The sequence below is a fragment of the Vicugna pacos genome, chromosome 29 (assembly GCF_048564905.1).
Source record: "Vicugna pacos chromosome 29, VicPac4, whole genome shotgun sequence".
In the NCBI taxonomy this organism is placed as follows: Eukaryota; Metazoa; Chordata; class Mammalia; order Artiodactyla; family Camelidae; genus Vicugna; species Vicugna pacos.
In genome coordinates, this window is record NC_133015.1 from 25,023,440 (window position 1) to 25,045,520 (window position 22,081).

The 22,081-nt window shown below is 48.9% G+C and overlaps 1 protein-coding gene across 1 annotated transcript in view; it reads left to right on the forward strand.

The window, feature by feature from the left end:
- The first annotated feature begins 1,023 nt into the window (after positions 1 to 1,023).
- The window catches only part of ST18 (ST18 C2H2C-type zinc finger transcription factor), a 47,557-nt gene continuing 26,499 nt past the window's right edge, over positions 1,024 to 22,081 (forward strand). The window contains exons 1-7 of the mRNA XM_072951677.1: positions 1,024 to 1,782; positions 7,264 to 7,398; positions 8,852 to 8,942; positions 9,909 to 10,013; positions 10,878 to 11,071; positions 13,281 to 13,489; positions 21,549 to 21,794. Coding sequence (XP_072807778.1) covers positions 1,104 to 1,782; positions 7,264 to 7,398; positions 8,852 to 8,942; positions 9,909 to 10,013; positions 10,878 to 11,071; positions 13,281 to 13,489; positions 21,549 to 21,794 — 1,659 coding nt within the window. The 5' untranslated portion in view covers positions 1,024 to 1,103. The remainder of the gene's footprint in view (positions 1,783 to 7,263; positions 7,399 to 8,851; positions 8,943 to 9,908; positions 10,014 to 10,877; positions 11,072 to 13,280; positions 13,490 to 21,548; positions 21,795 to 22,081) is intronic.

The window sequence follows — 22,081 nt, forward strand, 5'->3', positions numbered from 1 at the left end:
TGGACCACCCCGTGTGCTGGGTGGGGGGCGAGGGCGCCAGTGAACCTGCAGCTCTGTTTGCTGGTGTGTCTGCACCGAGACGGGCTTGGGGAGGCTGACCACACACATGTACGTCTGTCACCCCTCCTGGGCCCCTGCCGAGAGGGGAGGGGCAAGTCTGGGACAGTGGACATCCAGTGGACAGACTGGCACTTGGGGCCTGTTCTCAGTCTCTCAGCCACAGACCTTCTTGGACCATCAAGACACAATCGGCCCTGACCTGAGAACAACGAGCTAACATTCGACATCCCCCAGCCACCCCCCCGCCCGCCTCGTTTCCTCTTCACACAAATGCTCGCAGGTACCAGAGAGGTGCTGATTTGAGACACTGTGGATCATGTCGACTCTCCCACTTACCTGTGCTTCCCTCGGCGTGCAGCTCTCCTGCGACACTTATGCAAGTGATCAGGAAGCCTTGAAAACTCCAGGCTTCTTTTAGCAACCGTTTCTATGTAGACGTGTTCTGTGTTTTAGCAAACGGTCCATAAAAATCTGAAAGTGCGTTTGAGACACTAAGGAGGCAGAGAAAATAAACCAAAGACTCTTGGACAATATATCTGCTGTGCTGGCAGAGAAGTCCCGTGAATACTTCTTTCATCACGTACAGCATGATGTGTATTGGCTGAGATGTGCAAATGTGAGAGAGACAGGAGCAGTCACTTCACATTCAGAACCTGTTACAGTCGAGTATTCATTTCAGCAGCCAGCAGCACTTAGCTTTTACATAATTCGAACAGCTCGTTGCTGTATAAAGGCAATTCTTAGAACATTAAGGCCTAAGTTTTGTTTTAAGCGGGTATGTGTTTTTCTACCCAATGTTTATGAAATTGATGGAGCCCCCATATTCACATATTACACATGTATGTGTCTGTACGTATATTCACCTATCAGTGTAATTTCCTTCAAGTATTTTTTTTTCGTTTTTCAAATATTGGCTTTCTTTTTCTACAGAAGAGATCGTGATAAAACCTGTGGGTGAGACACTTCACTCGGCTGCACAGGAAAACTCCGAGGGGAAGGAAGACACCTACGACTGTTACCGAGAGCTCGTGGTCAAATCTTTGATGCACTTGGGGAAATTTGAGAAAAATGCATCCGTGCAGACGGCAAGTGAAAACTTAAATGACAGCGGCATCCAGTCTCTACGCGCCGAGGGTAATGAAGCCGACGAGTGCTTTATGATTCATTCCGACGACGGAGGAGACAAAACCGAGGACTCCCGGCTGCGGTTCTGCTCCTCCTCCGACAACGAAAGTAACTGTGAAAGTGCGGAGAACGGCTGGGACAGTGGCTCCAACTTCTCAGACGAAACCAAACCTCAGAGAGTCCCAAAGTATGCATTAGAGGATGATCGGAAAGACCTCTTGGAAGCCCCCGAAATAAAGACGGAAGGTGACGAATTTCTCTCTTGTGAAAACGCGTGTGATTCGGCGGCAGAAAGGAGAGACCTGGAGGATGCTCAGGTGGACCCGACGGAGGGCAGAGCCCAGCCCTCGTTCCCCGGGAGGGAGGGCGAGGACCTCGGGTGCCTGGCAGCGGGGCCGGGGGAGGCTGTGGACCTGGAGAAAGCGAAGGGGAACTTGAGTTTGCTGGAACACGCCATCGCCCTGCAGGCCGAGCGAGGCTGCGTTTTCCATCACACCTACAAGGAGCTGGACAGGTTTCTCCTGGAGCACCTCTCCGGGGAAAGGAGGCAAACCAAAGTCATCGACGTGGGCGGAAGACAAGTCTTTAACAATAAACGTAAGACACGGTTTTGCTTTTACTTTATTTTAGGGATAAAATTGCTTTAGAGTTGGAAAAATAATTGGTGAGATTTGATTGCTTCTTCCAGATAGCTTTTTGACAATTGCACACAGGTTAAAAACCTAATTTATATTATAAAATGAACAATTTTTTCCCTACTCTCTAGATTGTTCTCAGATCAAGCTTGGCCAGTTCTGCAGGGTACTTTGCACACACATACACACACACACACACACATAAGTCATTGCCTCTACTTAATATAACTGCTTTTTGAAAATATATAGTACTTTTTAAAAAGGACTCTATTGGATATGTTAGACAGACATTGGTGCTTGACTGGATTTTAAGTCATTTAATTAATCAGATCAATTCTGCAATTTAATTCTTCTTTCCCGCCCTCTTTCTGGATAGTCTGACTGCTTTTGAGCTTAAAAGTAACGTCAAGACAGGACGCTCTGACTCTTCTTAGGACCAGAGGGATGTTAATGCTTTTACAAGCCTACACTGTTCCAAGCTCTCTAACTCGGGGTCCACAAACATCTGGACCAAACTTGAATGTGAGGGCAAACGTGCTCAGAGGAGACCTTAAGAGCAGTCCTCAGACTTTGGGGAACCACGTCCCCTGTGCCCCTAAAGATGCCCCTGCCTATCTTGCACCAGCTGGGCCTGGAGGTGATTTCTGCCGTTCGGTGGAGTTTCCCAAATGGTGGTCCTCAGGTGCCTAGAAGGCTTGTTGAGATAGGTATTTCCAGGATCCAGCAGACCCACTGCTTCAGAACTTGCTTTTTTTTTTTTTTCCAACCAAGTTCCTCTGGTGATTCTTGGTCACCCTAAAATCTGAGAACCACAGAATTAAGGGAGGAGTACCTTCAAGAAAATCAGGGTCATGAACCTAAAGAGCTTACAAGAATAATGCATTCATATAGTTTAGATACTCTTATTGCTGAGGTTTATCCAGAAATAATTTGTACATTTCAAGTCCATTTTAATACTCACCCACAAGATTAGCTCAGGGCTGAGAGGAAAAATAAGAATAAAATAATATCATGTCATGAGGAGCAAGATAATAATTCTTTGCAAGCATATTACAAGGGTAGGGATGAGGACAGAACACTAATGAGTGTGTGGTCTGGGACAGGACGCTGCCTGAGCTCTGAGCACTCCATAAGTCTGCAAACTGTTGAACTTACCTTTTTTAAAAAAAAAAATGAAATGATTTTGTAAAATCAGAAAAAAAGAGAGGGAAGGTATAACTCAGTGGTAGAGCACGTGCCGGCATGCACAAGGTCTTGGGTTCAATCCCCAGCACCTCCATTAAAATAAATAAACAAAACTAACCCCCCCCAAAAGGTTAAAAAAAGAAAAAAGATGAACTTTTTTTCAAATTTCCAAACCCTGTAATTTCCGATATACTATGTTTCATTCATTCTAAGACACACAGTGTTCCCATGCTAACATCTCTGTTTAATTAGAAGGGTCTGCCATTATTTATTTGTTTGTTTATTTTAGGCTTTTTTTTTAACCTTTTTTGTTGTTTTGTTTTGTGTGGGTTTTTTTGGAGGGGAGCTAATCAGCTTTATTTATCTATTTGTTAAGGGAGGGACTGGGGATTGAACCCAGCACCTCGTGCATGCTAAGCACACACTCTACCACTGAGTGAGACCCACCCCCGGCATTATTTAATTTTCAGTCGTTCTTCAGTCCTTACTAGCACACACAATGAGGCTTCGTCTTACAACTGACTGTATCTTCCAGCCAATGAAATCCAGTCTTTGGAGAACCTTTAATTACTTGTGCCATACCTTAAAACACTGGAAGATACTTCGGTCATTTTCATAGAACTTTTAAAACTTAATTTTTTTCCTCTACAAAAATTAACAAGACAATAGAAAGTGTGTTTGTGAACACAGGTCATGCTGGAGACTGAGAGCCGCTAATGAGGCTGGATGCGTCAACAGCGTATCCCACTGGGGAGGCGAGGTCCTGCCTTGGGGGCTTACAGTCCATGCAGGGAGGTCTAGACCACAGCTGACCAGGAGGAAGCAGGCAAAAAAGTGAAGCCAGCTGCAGGGGACTCTGGGCTTCACCCAGAAGAGGCTCTAGTCAAGTGTCTGCTCCCTGCTCCCTGTCCCAGGTGTGGGAGCCAGGGCATTAGAGGAGATTTTTCCCTCCGGTGCGTATTCCATGTTCCTAAGCACTCATCCCGGACGATGGCCATGCTGTTTGAATTTCCAGGCACCTTGGGCACAGGACTTCACTGTTAGGGAAAGAACACTGGGGTTTTGAAACACTGTTTCACCCAAGCAGTGCTACTGTGACAAATTCTGGCTGTGCTGTTGCCACCAAGCACTTAAGGAGACTTTGGGCCGCAGTGTAAGTAGCATCGCCATGTGATTTATTGCACAGCCTAGACACTTTCAGGGGAAGGGGAGCGATGTGAACAATGCCACAAGTCCATCGGGTGTGACTAGGACAGCCCCAGGCAAAGCGGGACGTGAGGCCACCAGAGTTTAAAGTCACCTTCACGAGGCAGCATCCAACAAAGAAAATAAAAGGAGAGCCAGGCCTGAGAGCCGCGCAGAGCCCCAGCGCCAGCTCGCGTCAGGCACGGGGACGGCCCCGCAGAGCATCGCGTGGGCATCTTTGTTCCTTGGCTGGGGAGGGGCTTGTCGACTCAGTGCAGCACGGACTGTCAATGGCTCACACCTGGTCAGGGGCCAGCCTGCCTTATCTCCCACACCCTCTCTGGCTCTCCGCAGACAAAGTGGGGCCAGGAGGGAAACACTCGACGCCAGCCTTCCAGCGCGGTGTAGCGCTGCGGTCTCACCTGGACGAGATCCGAGGCCGGAAGGCCCTGGAAACAGATGTCGCTTCTCCATCTCTCTAGTTCACTCTCACGGGGCGTCACCCCCCCCCCCATTTCATGTGCATCAAACAGCCAGGATTCTGACTAGCGTTCTAGCGATGTTACGCGCCTCAATGAACCTGACGTTTGGCAACAGTTTTGGATTAGGTAAAAAAATACTCCCTCCAAAATCACACGTCAAAACTCCTAACACATCCCCTTGTCTCTTACAGAAAACAGTGTAGTCTGCACGTGGCGGCATGAAATCCTGCCTCTCAGGAAACACACATGCCAGCTGCTCCCACTCGCACGACCGGCGTCTCCCTGCCGACCCCGCCCGCCCTGCAGGGCACGTGAGGGGCCCTTGGCTCCGCCCCTTCCGAAACCACGCCCCTCGTAGTCGCGTTACTTCCGGCCCCGGGCGGCGCGGCGCCGCGCCTGCTCCTTGCAGCTTTCTGCCCCGGAGACGCCTGTCGCGCCCGGCGGCGACGCCCGGCTCCCGGTGCCCCGCGCGGAGCCGGAGCTCGCGGGCCGGGCAGCCTCGCGGCCCTCTTGCCGCGGGCGTGTGCGGATGAGCGACGTTCGCTCTCGGCGTCCTGGTGCCTGATGCTGCGCGTCCTGGGCTGCCGGCGGCCTCCTCCGCCCCACGCCGGTCCTTCCTCGGAGGCCCTGGGTCCCCTGGACGCCCTGGGGGGGAGGGACAGGCTGGCCCCAGTGACTGGCGTTGGCGTTTGATGCACGAGTTCGGGGGGGCAGTTTTGGCTCTAAGACTGCATTTCTGTTTCACCTACCAGCTCAGTCACCAGTGTGAAGTATGTTCATCTTCACTTATTTTGCATATTTCTGTAACATTTATCTAACCCTCCGCGATGTGTGTGCCAGCAATTAAAACGCGGGCTTGTGTCAGTCTTCCCCCTCTAGGCTGCCGTCCCGGGCAGCCCGGCAGAATGTGTGACAAGGTGTCCCTTCCCTCCGCGGGACTGCCCCGGGGACGCAGCGCCCTCCCGCCCCCTCACGGCGGCCTCCAGTCCGTGTCCTTCCAGTCCCTGGGAGTCCCCGCCAGGATGTGTCCCCGCCAAGCCTCTGCCTCTGCCTTCAGTTTCTGCTTCCAGAGTGAAATCGGTAGCTTCTCCGTCGTTACTGCGGACTGAGCCAAAGCAGGAAGCCACTGGGGTCTCGGCGCCTCGGGCCTCTGCACCGCTGCGCACTGGTCGGGCCTGGCGAGAGATGGCATTCCCTTTTTTTCTTTATTGAGGTGTAGTCAGTTACAGTGTGTCCGCTTCTGGTCACAGCGTCATGTTTCAGTCACACATGTACATGCATATATTCCTGTTCATACTCTTTCTCACTATGGGCTACAAGATACTGAATATCGTTCCCTGTGCTGTACAGAAGAAGCTTGTTGTGTATCTGTTTTATATAGAGTAGTCAGTATCTGCAAATCTCGGACTCCTAATTTATCCCTCACCACCCCCTTCTCCCCTGGTAACCATAAGCTTGTTCTCTATGTCTGTGAGTCTGTTTCTGTTTCGTAAACAAGTTCATTTGCATCTTTTTCCTTTTTTAGATTACATATTTGCGTGACATCATATGGCATTTTTCTTTCTCTTTCTGACTTACTTCACTTAGAATGACAATCTCCGGGTCCATCCATGTTGCTGCAGATGGCATTATTTCATTCTGTTTTATGGCTCAGTAGTAGCAGGTTGTATAAATAACACCACAGCGTCTTTATCCAGTCATCCTTTGATGGACACTTAGGTTGCTTCCATGTCTTGGCTGTTGTAAATAGTGCTGCTATGAACATTGGGGTGCTTGTCTTTTTGAATTAGAGTTCCCTCCAGATACATGCCTAGGAGGGGGATTGCTGGATCATAGGTTAGGTCTATTTTTAGTCTTTTGAGGAATCTCCATATTGTTTTCTATAGCAGCTGCACCAAACTGCATTCCCACCAGTAGTCTAGGAGGGTACCTCTTTTCCACACCCTCTCCAGCATTTATTGTTCATGGACTTTTTGATAATGGCCATTCTGGCTGGTGTGAGGTGACACCTCATGGTAGTTGTGATTTGCATTGAGAGGTGGCATTCTTGACTCGCGTCCTAAGTCTTGTCCCCACATGACCAGGAGCAGCCACTTGAACCCAGAACCAGGACCCCCTGCAGCCAGGACCCCTGGACAGGCCGGCTGGCCCCCCTCAAATACAGTGGCTTCTTCACTGTGCAGTTGTGAATCTGGCTTTTTCCAGATTCTTCCTCTAGGAGATAGTTTTGGTTTAAACAAATTGTTTCTTTTTCACTGTGTTTTTTCTTTTCCGGACCCTACTCGTCCTCTGGTACAGGGCTGACTTTTCATCACGAAGCTCTGACTACACTTTGTGACACGACAGCTTGAACCCTCTCTGTGCCCCCCCCACCCCGCCCTGTGTCAGCTTGGCTGAGGAGACCAAGAGGATGCAACACAGTTTCTATGCTTCCACAGGCCTTCATTGAGGGTCTTGTTCAAGGCAACATGGGGAGAATGTTTATGATGAGAAAGCTGAGCAGAGCTAGGAGATCGCCTGCAGGGCCACTCCGCGGGGTGGGAGGGAAAGCGCAGTGACCAGATGATTCTTGTGATTTAATTCCTCCGTAGATTCACCGAGGCCTGAAAAGAGGGAGACCAGGTGCCCCATCCCCGGGTGCGACGGCACAGGGCACGTGACGGGGCTGTACCCCCACCACCGCAGCCTTTCGGGGTGCCCCCACAAAGTGCGGGTCCCCCTGGAGAGTGAGTACCGCCCGTCCCCGAGAGGAGGGGGCTGCTTGTACATCCACGGTGTGACCCATGGACGTCCAGAGTGTTTGCTCTGTGTGTCAAGACCATTTCTGTTGAGTCGGGTTTTTAAAACACGCTGTGTTAATAGAAGACTTGGGGTACAGTCAGGCTGGTAGATCAGGAGACAGCTGACATTGAGAAGATCATTTGCTACTTACTCACGGGCCCCAAGAAAGGGTGGCACCTCAGGCCGGGAGGGGAGCACTGGGGGCAAGAGCCTTCGCTGTGGTTCCCTGGAAAGGAACAGAGTAACAGGTCCCGGATTGGCTAGTGGGAGGTCCTTCAGGGGGCCCTGGGGCGTGGGGCTGTCTGTGGCTGGCTGGGACCTGGCCCCAGGGGTTAGGGCAGCTGGAGAGTGTCCTGAAGGGTGACACCCTGCAGAGGAGGCAGGCAGGTATGGGCTCTGAACTGAAAAGTTTGCATTTGCAAAGCATTCACTACCTCTAGGAATGAGCAAGCCCTTGGGGGGGGGGTGTCTCCAGGAGGCCCGATATCAAAGCATTAGAATCCAGGAGATAGCAGGTCCTGTCTCATCCGAGGCCTCAGTGCCTCCTCTGACACAGGACGTGAGTCACGTCCCCACCTGTCCTCCTGCCTCCCCTCTGCGCACAGGGACACGTGGTGTCTGTGATGTCGCCTGAGGGCCCTGAGCAAGGACCAGTCTGGGTTGGTCTCTTCACGGCAGCCCTGCTGGGAGCTGAGAGACTGGAGGAGAAAGAGACGGCGGGGCTGCTCCTGCATTTTGAAATATCCGCACATCACATCCTCTACTTACTGAACCCAGTTATTTAAAGTCCTATCGGGTCACACCAGCCACAGGGAGAGGGGTGACTCAGTGTCACCCTTCTCAAAAGCACGGTTCTGCAAATCACTGAATCCAGTCCTTTCTGAACCGCCCAGATCAAAGGGATTACCTGAGTGTCCACCCAGCTCTTTCACGTACAGCCGAAGGCAGCGGGGTGGTGACTTGGGGGTTGTGGTCAAAGAATCAAAATAAAATCTCCTAGGAGATGTAGGAGACTCCATGCAGACTCCATGCGGTGGGGAACAGACAGAGCTGTTTGACAAATAGCGCCCTCTGTCCACCCCCAGGGAGAAGGAAGTCAATACACAAGGAAGGTTGGGAGCTTTTCGGTTTAAGTTAAATAAAAGCAGAAAAAGTCTCGTTTAAGTCCAGCGTTAACCATCCATGAGGTTTAGAGAAATTAAAACTGAAACGAGCTTGCTGAATTTAATTTCTGAACTTCTCAAGTGTTTGTTAATTTCCACCCGAGTACCTGTGGGGCGGGGGCACGGTGGATTGTGTGCTAAATTCATTGGAACGCCGAGTGAGAAATCGGGTTGCTGGTATGTGATGTATTTCTGGTAAACGGCTCTTTTCTTTTATGTGATGCTTTGTGCTTAGTTCTCGCCATGCACGAGAACGTGCTCAAGTGCCCCACCCCGGGATGCACAGGACGAGGGCATGTCAACAGCAACCGCAACACGCACAGGAGGTAATGGGCTGAGACGCGTCCACCTCGGAGACACGGAACTCACCATGTGTTATCAGTTGCTGGATCACTGTCAAATACGGTAGCGCCTGACACAGATAAGAAGTAGTCTCAGTGTGCGCAGAGTGGGGAAAAAAACCTTGTTATTTACTTCCGTAGAAGTCTTCACCTAGCAGCCAAGTATGCCAACAAGAAACGATATATTTGAAGACTGGGGTAGATGCTCATATAGCGATACACAGAGAGCTTGTTCTCGGCTCTGAACCTCCCCAGGGCTGTTTGGCGTGAAAAGAGTTGCTTAGGGGTTATCTTGAATCTCATCCAATGAGCATTAGAAAGGAACCAAAGCGCCTCCCAGTTGCTGAAGGTAAACACCATCCCATTTCGCCGGGATTCATTTCACTGAGATGGCAACTAACTTAGAGCACATATGTGCATTTATACATAAATGTATCGTGTACAAGTAAATATTTCCGCGAACATGCGTATTGTTTTGTGTGTGTTATGTATAGATTATGTGGTCATGAGAGACTCAAGCTCACTCATAAACATATTACCTGAAAACCTCATAGTCTGTACTCTCCACTTAAACTAAGATGTAAAATTATGTCCCTAACATTTTGCAAAAGATCCTAAGATCTCGTGGAATTATTGCGTTACATCTAAAGTTGGACAACTGCAGTTGGATGAACGTATTCTACTTAAATTAGTATAAAGTTTCCAAGTAATTTAGTCATATTTTGATTTTAAATTAGTTTTTTATTTATCACCTCTGAGACGAGTTTGTGGGACAAATGTTGACGCAGTAGTTTGCAAAACCCTTTGGGATCTTTTCATACGAGAATGGTGCTAAGTGAACTATTAATACGACTTAACATTTGGTGAGTGCCAAGTATGCCGTGAGGTATGTGCCAAAGCAAATTACGTTCTCTTTGTAACTCAAATTCTCCCACTTTTTTTTAAAAACAGTCTTTCTGGTTGTCCAATTGCTGCAGCTGAAAAATTGGCGATGTCCCAGGACAAGAGTCAGCTAGATTCTCCGCAAACTGGGCCGTGTCCTGAGCAGACTCACAGGTAGGGTGTCCCAGGGCGCGTCCAATTCCTGCAGGCAGCGTTCCTACGCAGAGGGTCCCTCACCCACCACATGCCACTCGCCATGGGCTCCCTTGTCCCCATGCACAGCCGCCAATGTCCACTGGGGAGACTGGACCCCTTCATCGTGCTGTCAGTGAACTACTAGACCCTCCGGAAGTTTACCTTAAAACTCACCTGCAATGCAGAGGTAACATCACGTAGGTGAACATAAAAGATACAAAAGATGCGATGAGATATATTAATCAAAACTCTGGCAATTTAATAGGTAAAATATTGAAATGCTGTTTAAAATAGGACTTAAAGCATTAAAAAAAAATGCAGTCTGGAGGTGGGGGAAAAGGTGAAAAGCCTGGGAAGAAATTCACATTCTGAAATCGAGCTCCTGGTGCCGTCAGGGCCCCGCCAGCTCTGCTGAACAGAGCATAATGACATTCCCCCCCGTTCGTTACCCCCGTGGCCTCGCCCCGCTGCTCGGATCCACAGTCCCAGCCAGCAGAGCGTGCACCCCTTATCGGCGCCCTGAAGACGGTCCGTGACACGTTCCTGCAGGGCGCTCGGGGAGCTAACGGCGCTGAGCGCCCGCTCCCTGCGGCCCCCGCGTGGGACGCTCGGAGGCCCGCGCGTCCGCCTCCGCTGGCAGGACGCTCAGACGCGCGCCTCGCGGCCCCGCGTGCCCCCGCCCCTCCCTCCACCCCGCCCCGCAGTGGCCACCGCTCCTTCCCACGCGAGCGCGCGTCTCTGTGGCACCGCCGGGCGCGACCGTCCCGCCTGCTTCAGCTGCTGCTGCCGGTTCGCTCACCAGCAGTTCATCCTGTCTTTTCGACTCTGCCCCTCCCTCTCCAGGATAAGCTTGGTCAAGCAAATCGAATTCAATTTCCGGTCACAAGCCATCGCCTCTCCCAGAGCCACCGGGTCAAAAGAGCAAGAGAAGTTTGGAAAAGTACCTTTCGATTATGCCAGTTTCGATGCCCAGGTGTTTGGTAAACGGCCCCTGGTACAAACAGGTCAAGGACGAAAAACACCACCGTTTCCCGAATGTAAGCTTCGAGGGCTAACACGTATTCCCCGAAAACGCGTCCTGTGTGTGTGTGTTGGGCGAGGCGCGTACTTCTCTGTGTGTGTGTGTACCCCTCACTGAGAGGAGGGAGCGTGTCGCACAGTGAAATAAAATAGGAGTAACTGTAATGAGTTAATCAGCATTACTGATTTTACCTGAAGTTACCCCGAACATGGTGAAGAGTTAATGGATCAATTATTCTACAAATATGGTGCCCTTGTTGAATTTAAGTACGGTAATTCCAAAGAAATATTTAATTCCCATTTAGCCAGAATTGGGATTAATACACTGAAAACTGCAATTGCTATTATAATACAGTGATTTGGATTCATGTTCAAATTACAGAAATTTAATCAATGAAATATTAGAATACTGCTTAAAATATTACTTACCTCTGCCAAAGAGTTCAGACTGAAGGTGTTAGAAAAAGGGAAAGTCTGAAAAGAAACTCACAATCAAGAATCAAGATTTTACTGGGAAAGAAGAACGTGCGTGGCTGTGGAGGCTGTCAGCCCGAGTTTAAGGATCAACACGGAGACGTTCACAACGTGGCGCCCTCAGAGCTAGCGCGTCCGCACAGACGGCTGTGATGCAGACGCCGTAGCCCATGAACCCTGGCGTTTTCACTGACACCTTTCCTCGGCTGTCCAGTCCATGAATATTCTAACGGAAAGGTGAGAAAGTGAGTGCTGGGAACAAACCCAGACACGATGCTGCGTTATCGTGACTTAACTGGAGGGAAGAAGCATAAGGATCTCCCAGTTTGAATCCTCCTTAGATTGTGAATTTTTTACCACGTTGTACGAACCCGTGGAACGTCTTTGTTCTCAGGTGTGGTTACCTAGACTCAGTGCCCTTAGGAACACCGGGTACGTGCCTCCTTCTGTGATGAGAATCACCTTTTTCAAAGAACTGGAATGTCATATGAAACCTCACGGTGGAGAAGCAGACTTGAAAGGAGCGTGTCCGTCAACCAGAAGCACATTATACTCCAAAAGATGTTTCACCTCTTCTTGCTAAAAATAGGGGCTAGCCGACATGAATAGCCTCCGACAACCTGTTAGATTCAAGAAGAAAAAATGTCTGCACACAATATTTTGTATCTATCTGCACAAATACAGATGTGTACCTGTATATACACACACATACGGTTTTATTGTGTATACACAAGATAAACACACATTCCTTTTGGTTTAATTCAGGTGAAGCTAGTTAACACGAATATTCTGCACGCTCACGGAACGTGGATATTGATTTAAAAGTGGAAAACGTTCAGTGACATTTTCATATTTTTTCAACTACAGGAATAACATCTGGTAATGTTTTAAACTGTTTTAAGAAAAAGAATGATTAAATATTTAAACTAAATGCTATTTACAGTCGAATAGCTAAACGCTTTTCTGTTAGCCCACATTAAATCTTGGGTGTGTCTCCTGGGCCCTGAGTGATGTTTACAAACACCCGGAGTGAAGAATGCACGTTTAATTCCCTCTCTCAGCAATGCCTTGGCGCCCACGACAGGCACGTAAAGCAGGACTCAGCCTTGACAGCTCAGGTGACTTTGGGTTCACCTTGAGAACACGTGCTCCGCCCTGTACCTGAGCATGAAAATGCCAGCTTGCTAAAGATGCTCCCAGCTACTTAGTTCCATCGAATTGGGTGAAGAACAATACCCAGGGATTTAAGCACAAAACAAACTTGTGTACCAAATAGCAAAAATGCCATTCCATGTCTAAGTATAAATTGCTACTGTGAAAACAGATATGGAAAGGATGCTTTTCTGCTGGAACTGCTGGTCCTCGCACACCGTTTGCAGATGTACGAGCCTCAAGCCTCTCTGGCCCCTGATCGGTTTTGCCAGCGTGTTTTTGTAATCTACAGTTTTTGCCACCAATACTGCCAGTGCACCTGTCTGGTAACATTAGTTACGGAGGTTTTGTCATAAGAAGTGTAAATACAAAAAAATATTAAGAGAATAGGCATTCTTTCCCAGCAATCACATCATTTGATCTATGACCTTCTGTGAAAACCAGTCTGAATAACCTTCATTTAACGTACTCATGGATAATGGAGTGGGTTTTAATTTATTCTTCACATATTTTAATGCAAGAAGTTATATCTTTAAAACAAATCTGTTTAATGACTACATCCATGTCCATGCAATTGCTAATCAAATCTCTCTTCAACAGTGAAGCATTTTTCCAATGCAGGGAAATTTCCTAATCGACTGCCTAGTGCAGGCGCCCACACACAGAGTCCACGGCGTGCCAGCTCATATAGCTACGGTCAGCGCGGGGAAGACACCCACGTGGCAGCAGCTGCCATCCTGAACCTCTCCACCCGCTGCAGGGAGGCCGCAGACATCCTCTCCAGCAAACCACAGGGTCTGCATGCCAAGGTAGGCTGGTCCAAGAGCCCGGAGGGTGGGCCAGAGACTGAACTGGGAGAGTAAACTGCCTTTCATGATCCTAGCCATGCGTGCCACCCCCACCACACGCCCCCCACCCCCCTTATCTTGGGAAGAGACTCAGAAAAAGGCAGACAGGGATGAGTGTGGTGGATTTGGGGAGAGGGGGAGAGTGGCTGTGCTGCAGGCTGTGTGTGCACCCAGGCTGGGGGAGAGGTGGTGATGGAGGCTGGCTGGGAACGTCGATAGAGTCCAGACCTCTTTCTGTGTTGGGGACATTGGCACAAGAGGACAGAGGGTTGTCATTGGAATCAATCTGAACAACAGAAGCCATTCACTGTCTGTGAATCTAAGATGGTAGGACACGTCCAAGTCAACAGCAGTGTGCAAAATGTTGGCAAAATCCATGAAATGTCATTATTGTGCACGTTGCTACTGTATCCTGTAAGCTGGTCCGTGTTGCTGTAGCCTTCTCGAAGGATGCGTTGTAAAACCAGGTATGTTCAGTCAATAAGAGATGACTCGTGGGGGGGTCTTGAGAACTCAAGGCCCCAGCTGAAATCCAGAAATCCGTTCTGTGAAGTGTATGAAGACCCCTCACTCTCGGGAGCTCATGAAATTCATCACTTTTCTCTAATAACCTCTCCTTCCCGACTAACATTGAGAAGGTGACATCGTGTTGATGACACCTTGATGGAAATAAAACCAAAGATCCTTTGTCCTTGCTGGTTGAGGAGGGGGCCGTCATGCTTCCAAGTAACCATGACCCTCAGGGGGAGTGTGAGAGCCTCCTGCAGGCGGCCGGCGCTGGGAACGCAGGGCTACACAGAGGGCTGTTAAAAGAAATTGTTTTCCTACCTAGATGGCTGGAGCCAGCTGAAATAGAGAGCCAGGCTTATTTGGAGAAGAAATTTTCCCCTCCCTTTCGGGGACGAGCCTCTGGGTGAAACTGTAACCTGAAACTCAGCGAGCACAGGCTCCTGCCCCCGCCGTCTAAGCACAGCCCGTTCCTGGGGTGGTCAGCTGCTCACCTGCGCTGTGCCAGGCCTCCGGGACAGCAGGGACCGCAGGGGCATCGAGCATTTGACAGAAGAATCAGAATTAGCTTCTGGACAAGTCTGAGCCAACTGAACGCCAGGAAGAGTCGGTGGCCAAAAACCACTCAAAAACAATTTTTAAACCAATAAGGTTCTTAAAGAAAAACACGTTGCCTAAAAAATATAAAGAAACTGCCAAGCTGGCCAAAATCACAGGAATTCAATCACAGAAATTACTTGCATAAACGAATGTTGTAGGGTCCTTTCATATGGAACTTTGGTGATTTTTCAAACTCATTTTTAAAAGCCTGAGTGAATTTCTCTTTTCTAAAGGGATGTTCTAATATGCAGTGAGTTGAAAAATACTGAGCTATCTTCTTTCTTGGTGCTTTATTATTTGTTTGTTGAGGCTGTTCCCCTAAGAATAAAAGTGCCAGTGTGATGACGATTAATGCCGCTTAAATTACTTGAGGAAATGGTTGTGAAATGGAGGCTTTCCGTCTGCACGGGTAGATACTTTTTAGTTTCTCAGAATTCTGCCTCTAATCTTTACCTTCTCCACGTCCTGTTAATCGCTGAAGACAAACAGAGACTCAAATGAAGAAAAGATGTTCTTCTCTTTTTAAAATGCATTTCTGGTCGGAAAAGTGACTTAAAACAGCACATTTCAAAAATTCAAACAGCAGACTTGCTGTGTGTACTTCAGCTCCTCTTGGGAGCGCCCCGGGTGAAGGGGTTGCTCTGTGAAGCAGACACGCCCGCCATCAGGGACAGGAACCCCTCTGCTCATCTCAGCCCCCAAAGAGCCAACAGGTTCCCCCTGCAGGAGCCACACCGCTGATGTGGCGGTGAGCGTGGAGGAGACAGCGCACCTGCGACCGGCTTTTAGGAGGAGTCAGCGATGCGGGCAGTTTCAAAAATCGTTTTCCCACAAGAATTGTCTCCTTGGACGTGGTGGTTGTTGAAATAGGCTCCCTCTGGCACCCAGGAAAGTCACTTTGTACAGAGCCCTCTTCAAGACGCACATTTCCACACAACTGTCACAATTTGTGAGAAATTCTTGCCTGGTTGGATCCTATTTTCTGAATATAAAAAAGAAACTGATAAATTCCTGAAACCACAAAAAAAGTAATTATTGTGCAGGAAAAAAAAGAGAGAGAGAGAAAGCCAAAGTAATTAACCCTGGAAAGCGGTCTCTGATCAAACAGTGCCCGGTGACGGCCAGCCCTGTCGCCCCATTGGCCTCTGCTCTGTGGCCTTTCCTTAATGTGGGAGTGAGTGTACGCAGTCTTCCTGTCCACGCTGCATGCTAGCCTGATCCTCTCTCCACCAGGATTTGGTGGTTCCCCGTGGCCGGCTGTTAGTGTGTTTATTTCGGCTACCCAAACCCATAGGTCTCTCGGGTTATCTGTTTAGAAAGAAAGATGCAGAGATAACTCAGGTTCCCCTACTCTTGCCTTCTAGAGCTGAGCGTAGAAGCGTTTTTGATGGGCTAGGGTGGCAGGTGCGTTCAGCTGTCCCAGCCCTAGCTCTGCAGGTGCTTGGCTGCCCGAGCCACAGGTTAGAGCCCATCAGAGACCCTGCCTTCAGGGAGCTTGCAGACACGGCGGGATGAAGGAAGAGCCATTCCGGGTGGAGAGCTGGGTCTCCAGAGGTGACCGGCCTTGGGAGGCGCAGGGGGCTTTGCAGGGACCTTGGGCAGGTCTCAGACGGGGAGGGCTTCTTGCTTTCCTTCCCTCCCTCCGGTCCCTCCTTTTACTCAATGAGCTTCTCTGAAGCTGCTTCAAGAGCCCAGTGAGAGAACAAATAGCAGACCATGCTGTCCTGCGTGGGCATGATCCTGGTAAAGCCAAGCTGGAGGACGCTTGCCTTGAAATTACCTTTATACTCACTTGTCAGGGCAAATGCTGTGGGCAAGCTCACATCTGACTCCACGTTTAGGGGGAGACCTGAATTCATGATTTGCAAAATTCTGCTCTTATGGAAGGTAAGGGGGCAGAGGCTGACCTTAGAGAGGCAAGAGAACTTCTTCTAAAAGCAATGAAGGATGGCATAGATGTTCCAAAGACTCTTCTTCTGAAGTTTCTCAGCCTGAGCGTCCGTCTGCCCAACACTGAGACTCCCTCGGCTGCCCGTCCCCAACGCCGTGCTGAGATCCCAGAGCTAACATCGCCCATCACTGCCCAGACTCCAGTCCACTAGGTCCTGAAAGCAGAGCTTAGGAGGAATTCTTTGTTAAACTCCAATCCAGCACGTACACAACGCACCTATACCATCTAAATTGCCTATGTGTGTTCTAAGTATCTCCCCGAGGAACCGAGGCAGGAGGAGAAGTTAGCAATAGCAGTGCTCGGTGGAGGTCCTCGTGGTTAAGGGAACGCTCGCGTGAAGGAGTCCTCTGTGATACTGGCACTGTCCTTGGTCCTGAGGTTTGTATAATGTCCTTCATCCCCATTTGGAATTACTAGGAGTTTGCAAAACATACGTGGACCACAGCTTCAAACCTTCTCCCTTTAGTCCAGCTCCTGAGGTGAGCTCAGGGCTGTGCAGAAACGGGCAGCCCAGAGGAGCGAGCTCTGGGCTTCGCCGCGGTCTCTGAGCCCCGAGCTCCGTGACTTCCCAGCTTTCCTCCTCCTCCTCTCGTCAGCGGAGGTGGGAACACGCACAGAGTCTGCCTTTATCCTGATCGCTGCTGCTTGCCAAGCGTTCTGTTGTTTGTTTTGGTGTTTTCCCCACCTGTTTAGACAAAGTGGCATATGCGCAGTGTGCCTTAAAAGAAAACAAAAAATTGACACTTGCTTGAAATGTTTAAAGTTCAAAGTCTGTTTTGTGCTTGAACAAGGCCTAGAAACAACAGGATATCACGTTGCCAGTCCCACTGCCTGATAGAAATAGCCTGGCGGCTGGGTGCGGGGAGTGGGGGTTAGGACCCAGAAGCAGCCTTTTTCGGTAACCTGCGCGTGAAGTCAGAGTTTGCTATAGACTCAGAGTGAAATGTTCCGAGAGCCTCGAGTCAGGGTCTCAGGGAACTGGCTGGCCTGTGTGTGGGGGAAGCTGCCTCCTGACCTCCACGTGGAACAGCGTGGGGAGGCCTCCGTCTTGGTGTTGAAAAGCCCAGTTAAACGACTATTATTACGACCATCATCCTTATTATTTATTAGTTGTAGTTTATCCAACAGCTACTATGTGCCAGACACTGTAAGTAAGGACTTTGTCCATCTGAATCCTTTCTAATCCTTCTAGGAACTCTGTAAAGCAGGTATTGTTGTCCCATTTGGCGGGTGAAGAAACAGTAGTGTGGAGAGATTCCGTAATTGGCTCTTGGAGCTGTCAAAGCTCAAATTTGAATTCACGCCTGTCCAACTTCTCATCTTGAAGATTTTATCCCTGCATGGTAGACAGACTGCAAGCTCCCCTAAGCGTTGTCACTGACTATGATTCCAAGCCCCAGGCAGAAGTTTTGGGGAAATGGTTGTCAATTTAATACACCTTTTATCCGTCACTTCCTCCTCTGAGTTCCATCATTGGCTTTGTATTGAGTATGTCTCACGAGTTTATACTGTTAATGGTTTTCATATTCAATTAGTAAGAATAAGATGTTTTCAGTTCATTTGCTCATTATTTAATACCCTGCCTCCTGGAAAACATATTTCAGAGGGCTTCCGATACCAAAGAGACACCCCCCCACCCCCAACAAAACCCCCTGAAGTAGGAGCGGAGAGACAGGAGCCGGGGGCTGGCCCCAGCAGACGCAGGGCTGAGGGGCTGTGCTCCTGCACCCGTCTCAGCTGGGTCGCAAGGCGAGGTGGGGGCGGCCGTAGCAACAGAAAACTTATCAAATGAGGAAAACAAGGCTACTAATGTTCCGTCAATGTCTTGAGAGTTAATACTTTTCATAATCAGACTATTTACAGTAAAATTATAATTTTGCTGCTTTTTTTTACTTGATCACCATCTTTGAATGTAGGATAATTTCAATTGTTGTAACAAGATAATGTTATCATTTGATGGGAAAATATGGGCGGAAAACAGCCGACGGCCTGTCCTCCAAATACAAATGCAAGAATTTCTGTTTTCCCTTTTGCTTCTCTTCGGAAAGCAAATTTCTACCCATAAGCGTAGCTAGGATGCCGGGCCGTCTCCTGCTTCCAGTGGTAAAAGGCTTTTCCCTGTGGCAGCAAAGTCCTCTTAATCATCCTTTTTATCCTTTTACTGGTCACATAATGTGCCTTTACATAGATGCAGTGTGATTTCATTAATCCTTTCTCTGTTGGCAGACATCTGAGTTGCTTCTTCTCTTACAGGACAGATAGTAATAATTTATAATTACATCATCTATAGTGGTGTCATTTATAGTCATAATTTACATAATAATAATAATGAAAATTCAGTCTGTTTCACTAAAAATCTCTGACAGGCATAAAACAAGCTCCTTGAAGGCAGGAACATGATAGTTTTCGATTTTCTTTTCCCCAAAACATAGTGGCTTGAAAGTATTCCGTGCTTTCTTGATGACTCACAGATAAACGCACCACAGGCAGCGTCAGTGACTCAACTGGTGGTTGCTGATGTCGCTTCCAGGCTGGAAAGTGCGTGAACAGTGCTGAACCCGAGCCCAGCCTCAAAGCCCCGAGCATGTGACTGATGGACGTAAGGGCCTGAAGCAGCGCTTTGAGAAACGAGCTTATTAGGGGTCAGGGTGGCGGGCCCCGACCCCTGCAGCCCCTCCCACCCCCGCCGCATCCTGATTGTCCTGCCATTTGGAGTTCCAGGCACAGAGAGGAAGGGTGTCTGTTGATACTGCGCTGAGTAAAATCCATGCAGTAAACGTGCGATCCACCCTTGACGGGCAGAGAGGGGCCCTTCTCTGGTGCCGCGCGTAATTGCCGATTGCATCTGCGAGCTCACTGAAAGCCCATCTGTGCCCGCCCGGCCGCCTGGCCCCCCCAGCCCAGTCAGGTGCTCAGAGCAGCCGGCCGGCTGGGGCGTGGGGCACAGGAAAGCTCCTCTTTAAACATTAGGAGTGATTTTTCCCCCAATTAGCCTGTGATTGCTCAAGATGTGCAACCATCACAGCTCTGAGAATCCCTAATTTTTTAATTGAGTCATCGGAAGATCTTTTTCCTGTAAAAACTAAAATATGCATTCGTGTTGTCTTGGAATAGTGGGGTTGTTTTTTTTTTTTTCAGTGAGCTCGAATCTGCACTATTTATGGGTTTTGCACTATAAAACGCTGCATCCCAGTCACGTGGTTGCTTTTTCCTAAGCCATCTGTCACAGAGGTCTGGAATTTTATGTGAATGTTGGTTGTGCAGTCTTAACCCAAGTTTTTTATTTTTTTTATGCAAAATGTCAGCAACTACAATATTTAGCATTTTACTATACATTGGCCATTAAACTTGATTGCGCTGGTCTGTTTCATGGCGATAGTTACACACCAGCTCTGAAGCCAAAAGTTGTTTTGATGTGCTTGTGGCTGACTTCATTGTCGTATGCTGGGGAGCGCGCAGCACCGACAGGGTTAATGTCTTGGATTTTTGTAACTCAGGTTTGTTAAAGCTGGTATAAAAATGTATTTGATATTATACAGATGGCCTAAGATGCTGTGGTTACTGAGTTATTATCCCGGATCAGCTGTACTGTGAAATTCAGGGCTTAAAACTATCACAGGAGATTAAACTACTTACTAGAAAGGACAGAAAGACATGGCCAAAGCACCTTAGCACAAATGTATTAGAAGTGTATTTGCCTCCCACAAATAAAATAAAGCTTGCCTGCCTCGTGGGCCGGGAGACTGAGAACGGGGACTTCGCAGGCAAAACAAGCAGACAGGAGGGACGGGTTTTTGTTGTTCTTACATTCAGGCACCAGAGACCTGGGTCACGCTCGGTGGGAACTGTTAAAGACAGGATGGGGGCAGAGTGTAGACGGGTGTTAAACTGAACCCCTGGGCAGTAATGGTTAGGGGGTCTCGCTAACCTTCAGAGGAGACTCTTGCTTTGCGGCCAAAAGGGAAAAAGAGCAGAGACGTCGTCCAGAAGTTAATGGTGAATTGATGGATGATGGTGAAAATTCCGGAAAGGTATTCATTTGACCCACTTAGGAGAGTGACAAGCTGGTTCTCCCCGCGTCCCGGGAGTTACTGCCTGGCAGCATCCCTGACTCAGGACAGCGGAAGCCATCCTCCAGCACGTGACCTGTGGAAGGTCCAGGGCACATGGGGACTTTGTTGGCACTTGGACCTTAAAAACCAAATGAAGCTTAGCCAAAGGTCTCTCTCCCGAGGAGAACTGTGTTGAGGTGGAATTAGAGTCTCATACGAAGTAGCTGGAAAATAATCACCTTTATTCAGAAGTTTTCGCTGTAGAACCCCCACCCCCCACAGTCACACTGGCAGCTGCTCCCTTACGGCCCCGGGGGGAGCCACGGTTTGCACTGTCTGCTTCCCTCAACCCACCCCCCGCAAGTCAGGCTTTTCTGGTTCAAGTCACCCAGGCAGGGTCAAATGTCCCTTTCGCAGGAACCTACCTTTCCAATAAAGACTCTCTTCCAGCTGGTTATTTTTGTGTGTTTTTCATGTTAGAATCACATTGTGATGGAGGGGGAGGAGCATTGTGCCACTTTGTAAACTCGTGTTGAAGCTTTAAAGGACAGATTGAGAGCGACAATTCTGCAAACTAGAAAGACTGAAAGCTAAACTTGAAAAACACACACACACACACACAATCAAAAGAGATAAAACAGGTTTAACCAGTACATTCAGTATTTGGACCATCTTATTTACATTAGGCTTACCTTCGTTTAAACCCAGAAACACGAAGCTCACTAACGGGGCTGCTCTTAAAAGTCTGCCTAAGAACTGAACATTAACCAAAGCAAATCAGAAAGCTAGATTTAAAATCAGATATACTTACATAAAAGCTTGCGTCTAAAATTATCCCTTAAAAGCCCCACATGGCCGGGCTACCACTACAAACTGCTCAAATGTTTTTCTGTTTCCTGTTGCGTACCAGGGAGCCGAGATAGAAGTGGACGAAAATGGCACATTGGACTTGAGCATGAAAAAAAGCCGAATCCTGGACAAGGCTGTGCCCCTAACTGCCACCAACACTTCTGTTCCAACCCCTTCCTCCTCCCCGTTCAAAACAAGCAGCATTTTGGTCAATGCCGCCTTCTACCAGGCCCTCTGCGACCAGGAGGGCTGGGACATGCCTGTCAACTACAGCAAGGCGCATGGGAAGACAGAGGAGGAGAAAGAGGTATTGTGGCAACACGTCTGTCCCCGAGTCTAGGACTGCGCATGGGGGTCGAGGAGGTCAGCTTTCCCTCCTGCGCGGTTCCTCACATTCCGTTTAGAGAACACGTGGTTCTGGGCCTTGTTTCCAGATGTGGTAAGGTGACAATTTTAAATTTCAGGAGAAATTCATAACTGACTCCAGCTCCCCCATCACTTGCCCAAAACCCCGTGTCACTCTAGTGCGTTTTATCCCCATCGTGGCTGCAGCTGTGTGCCCTGCGTGAGAGTGGCGTCCCCATCCCCCCCAGA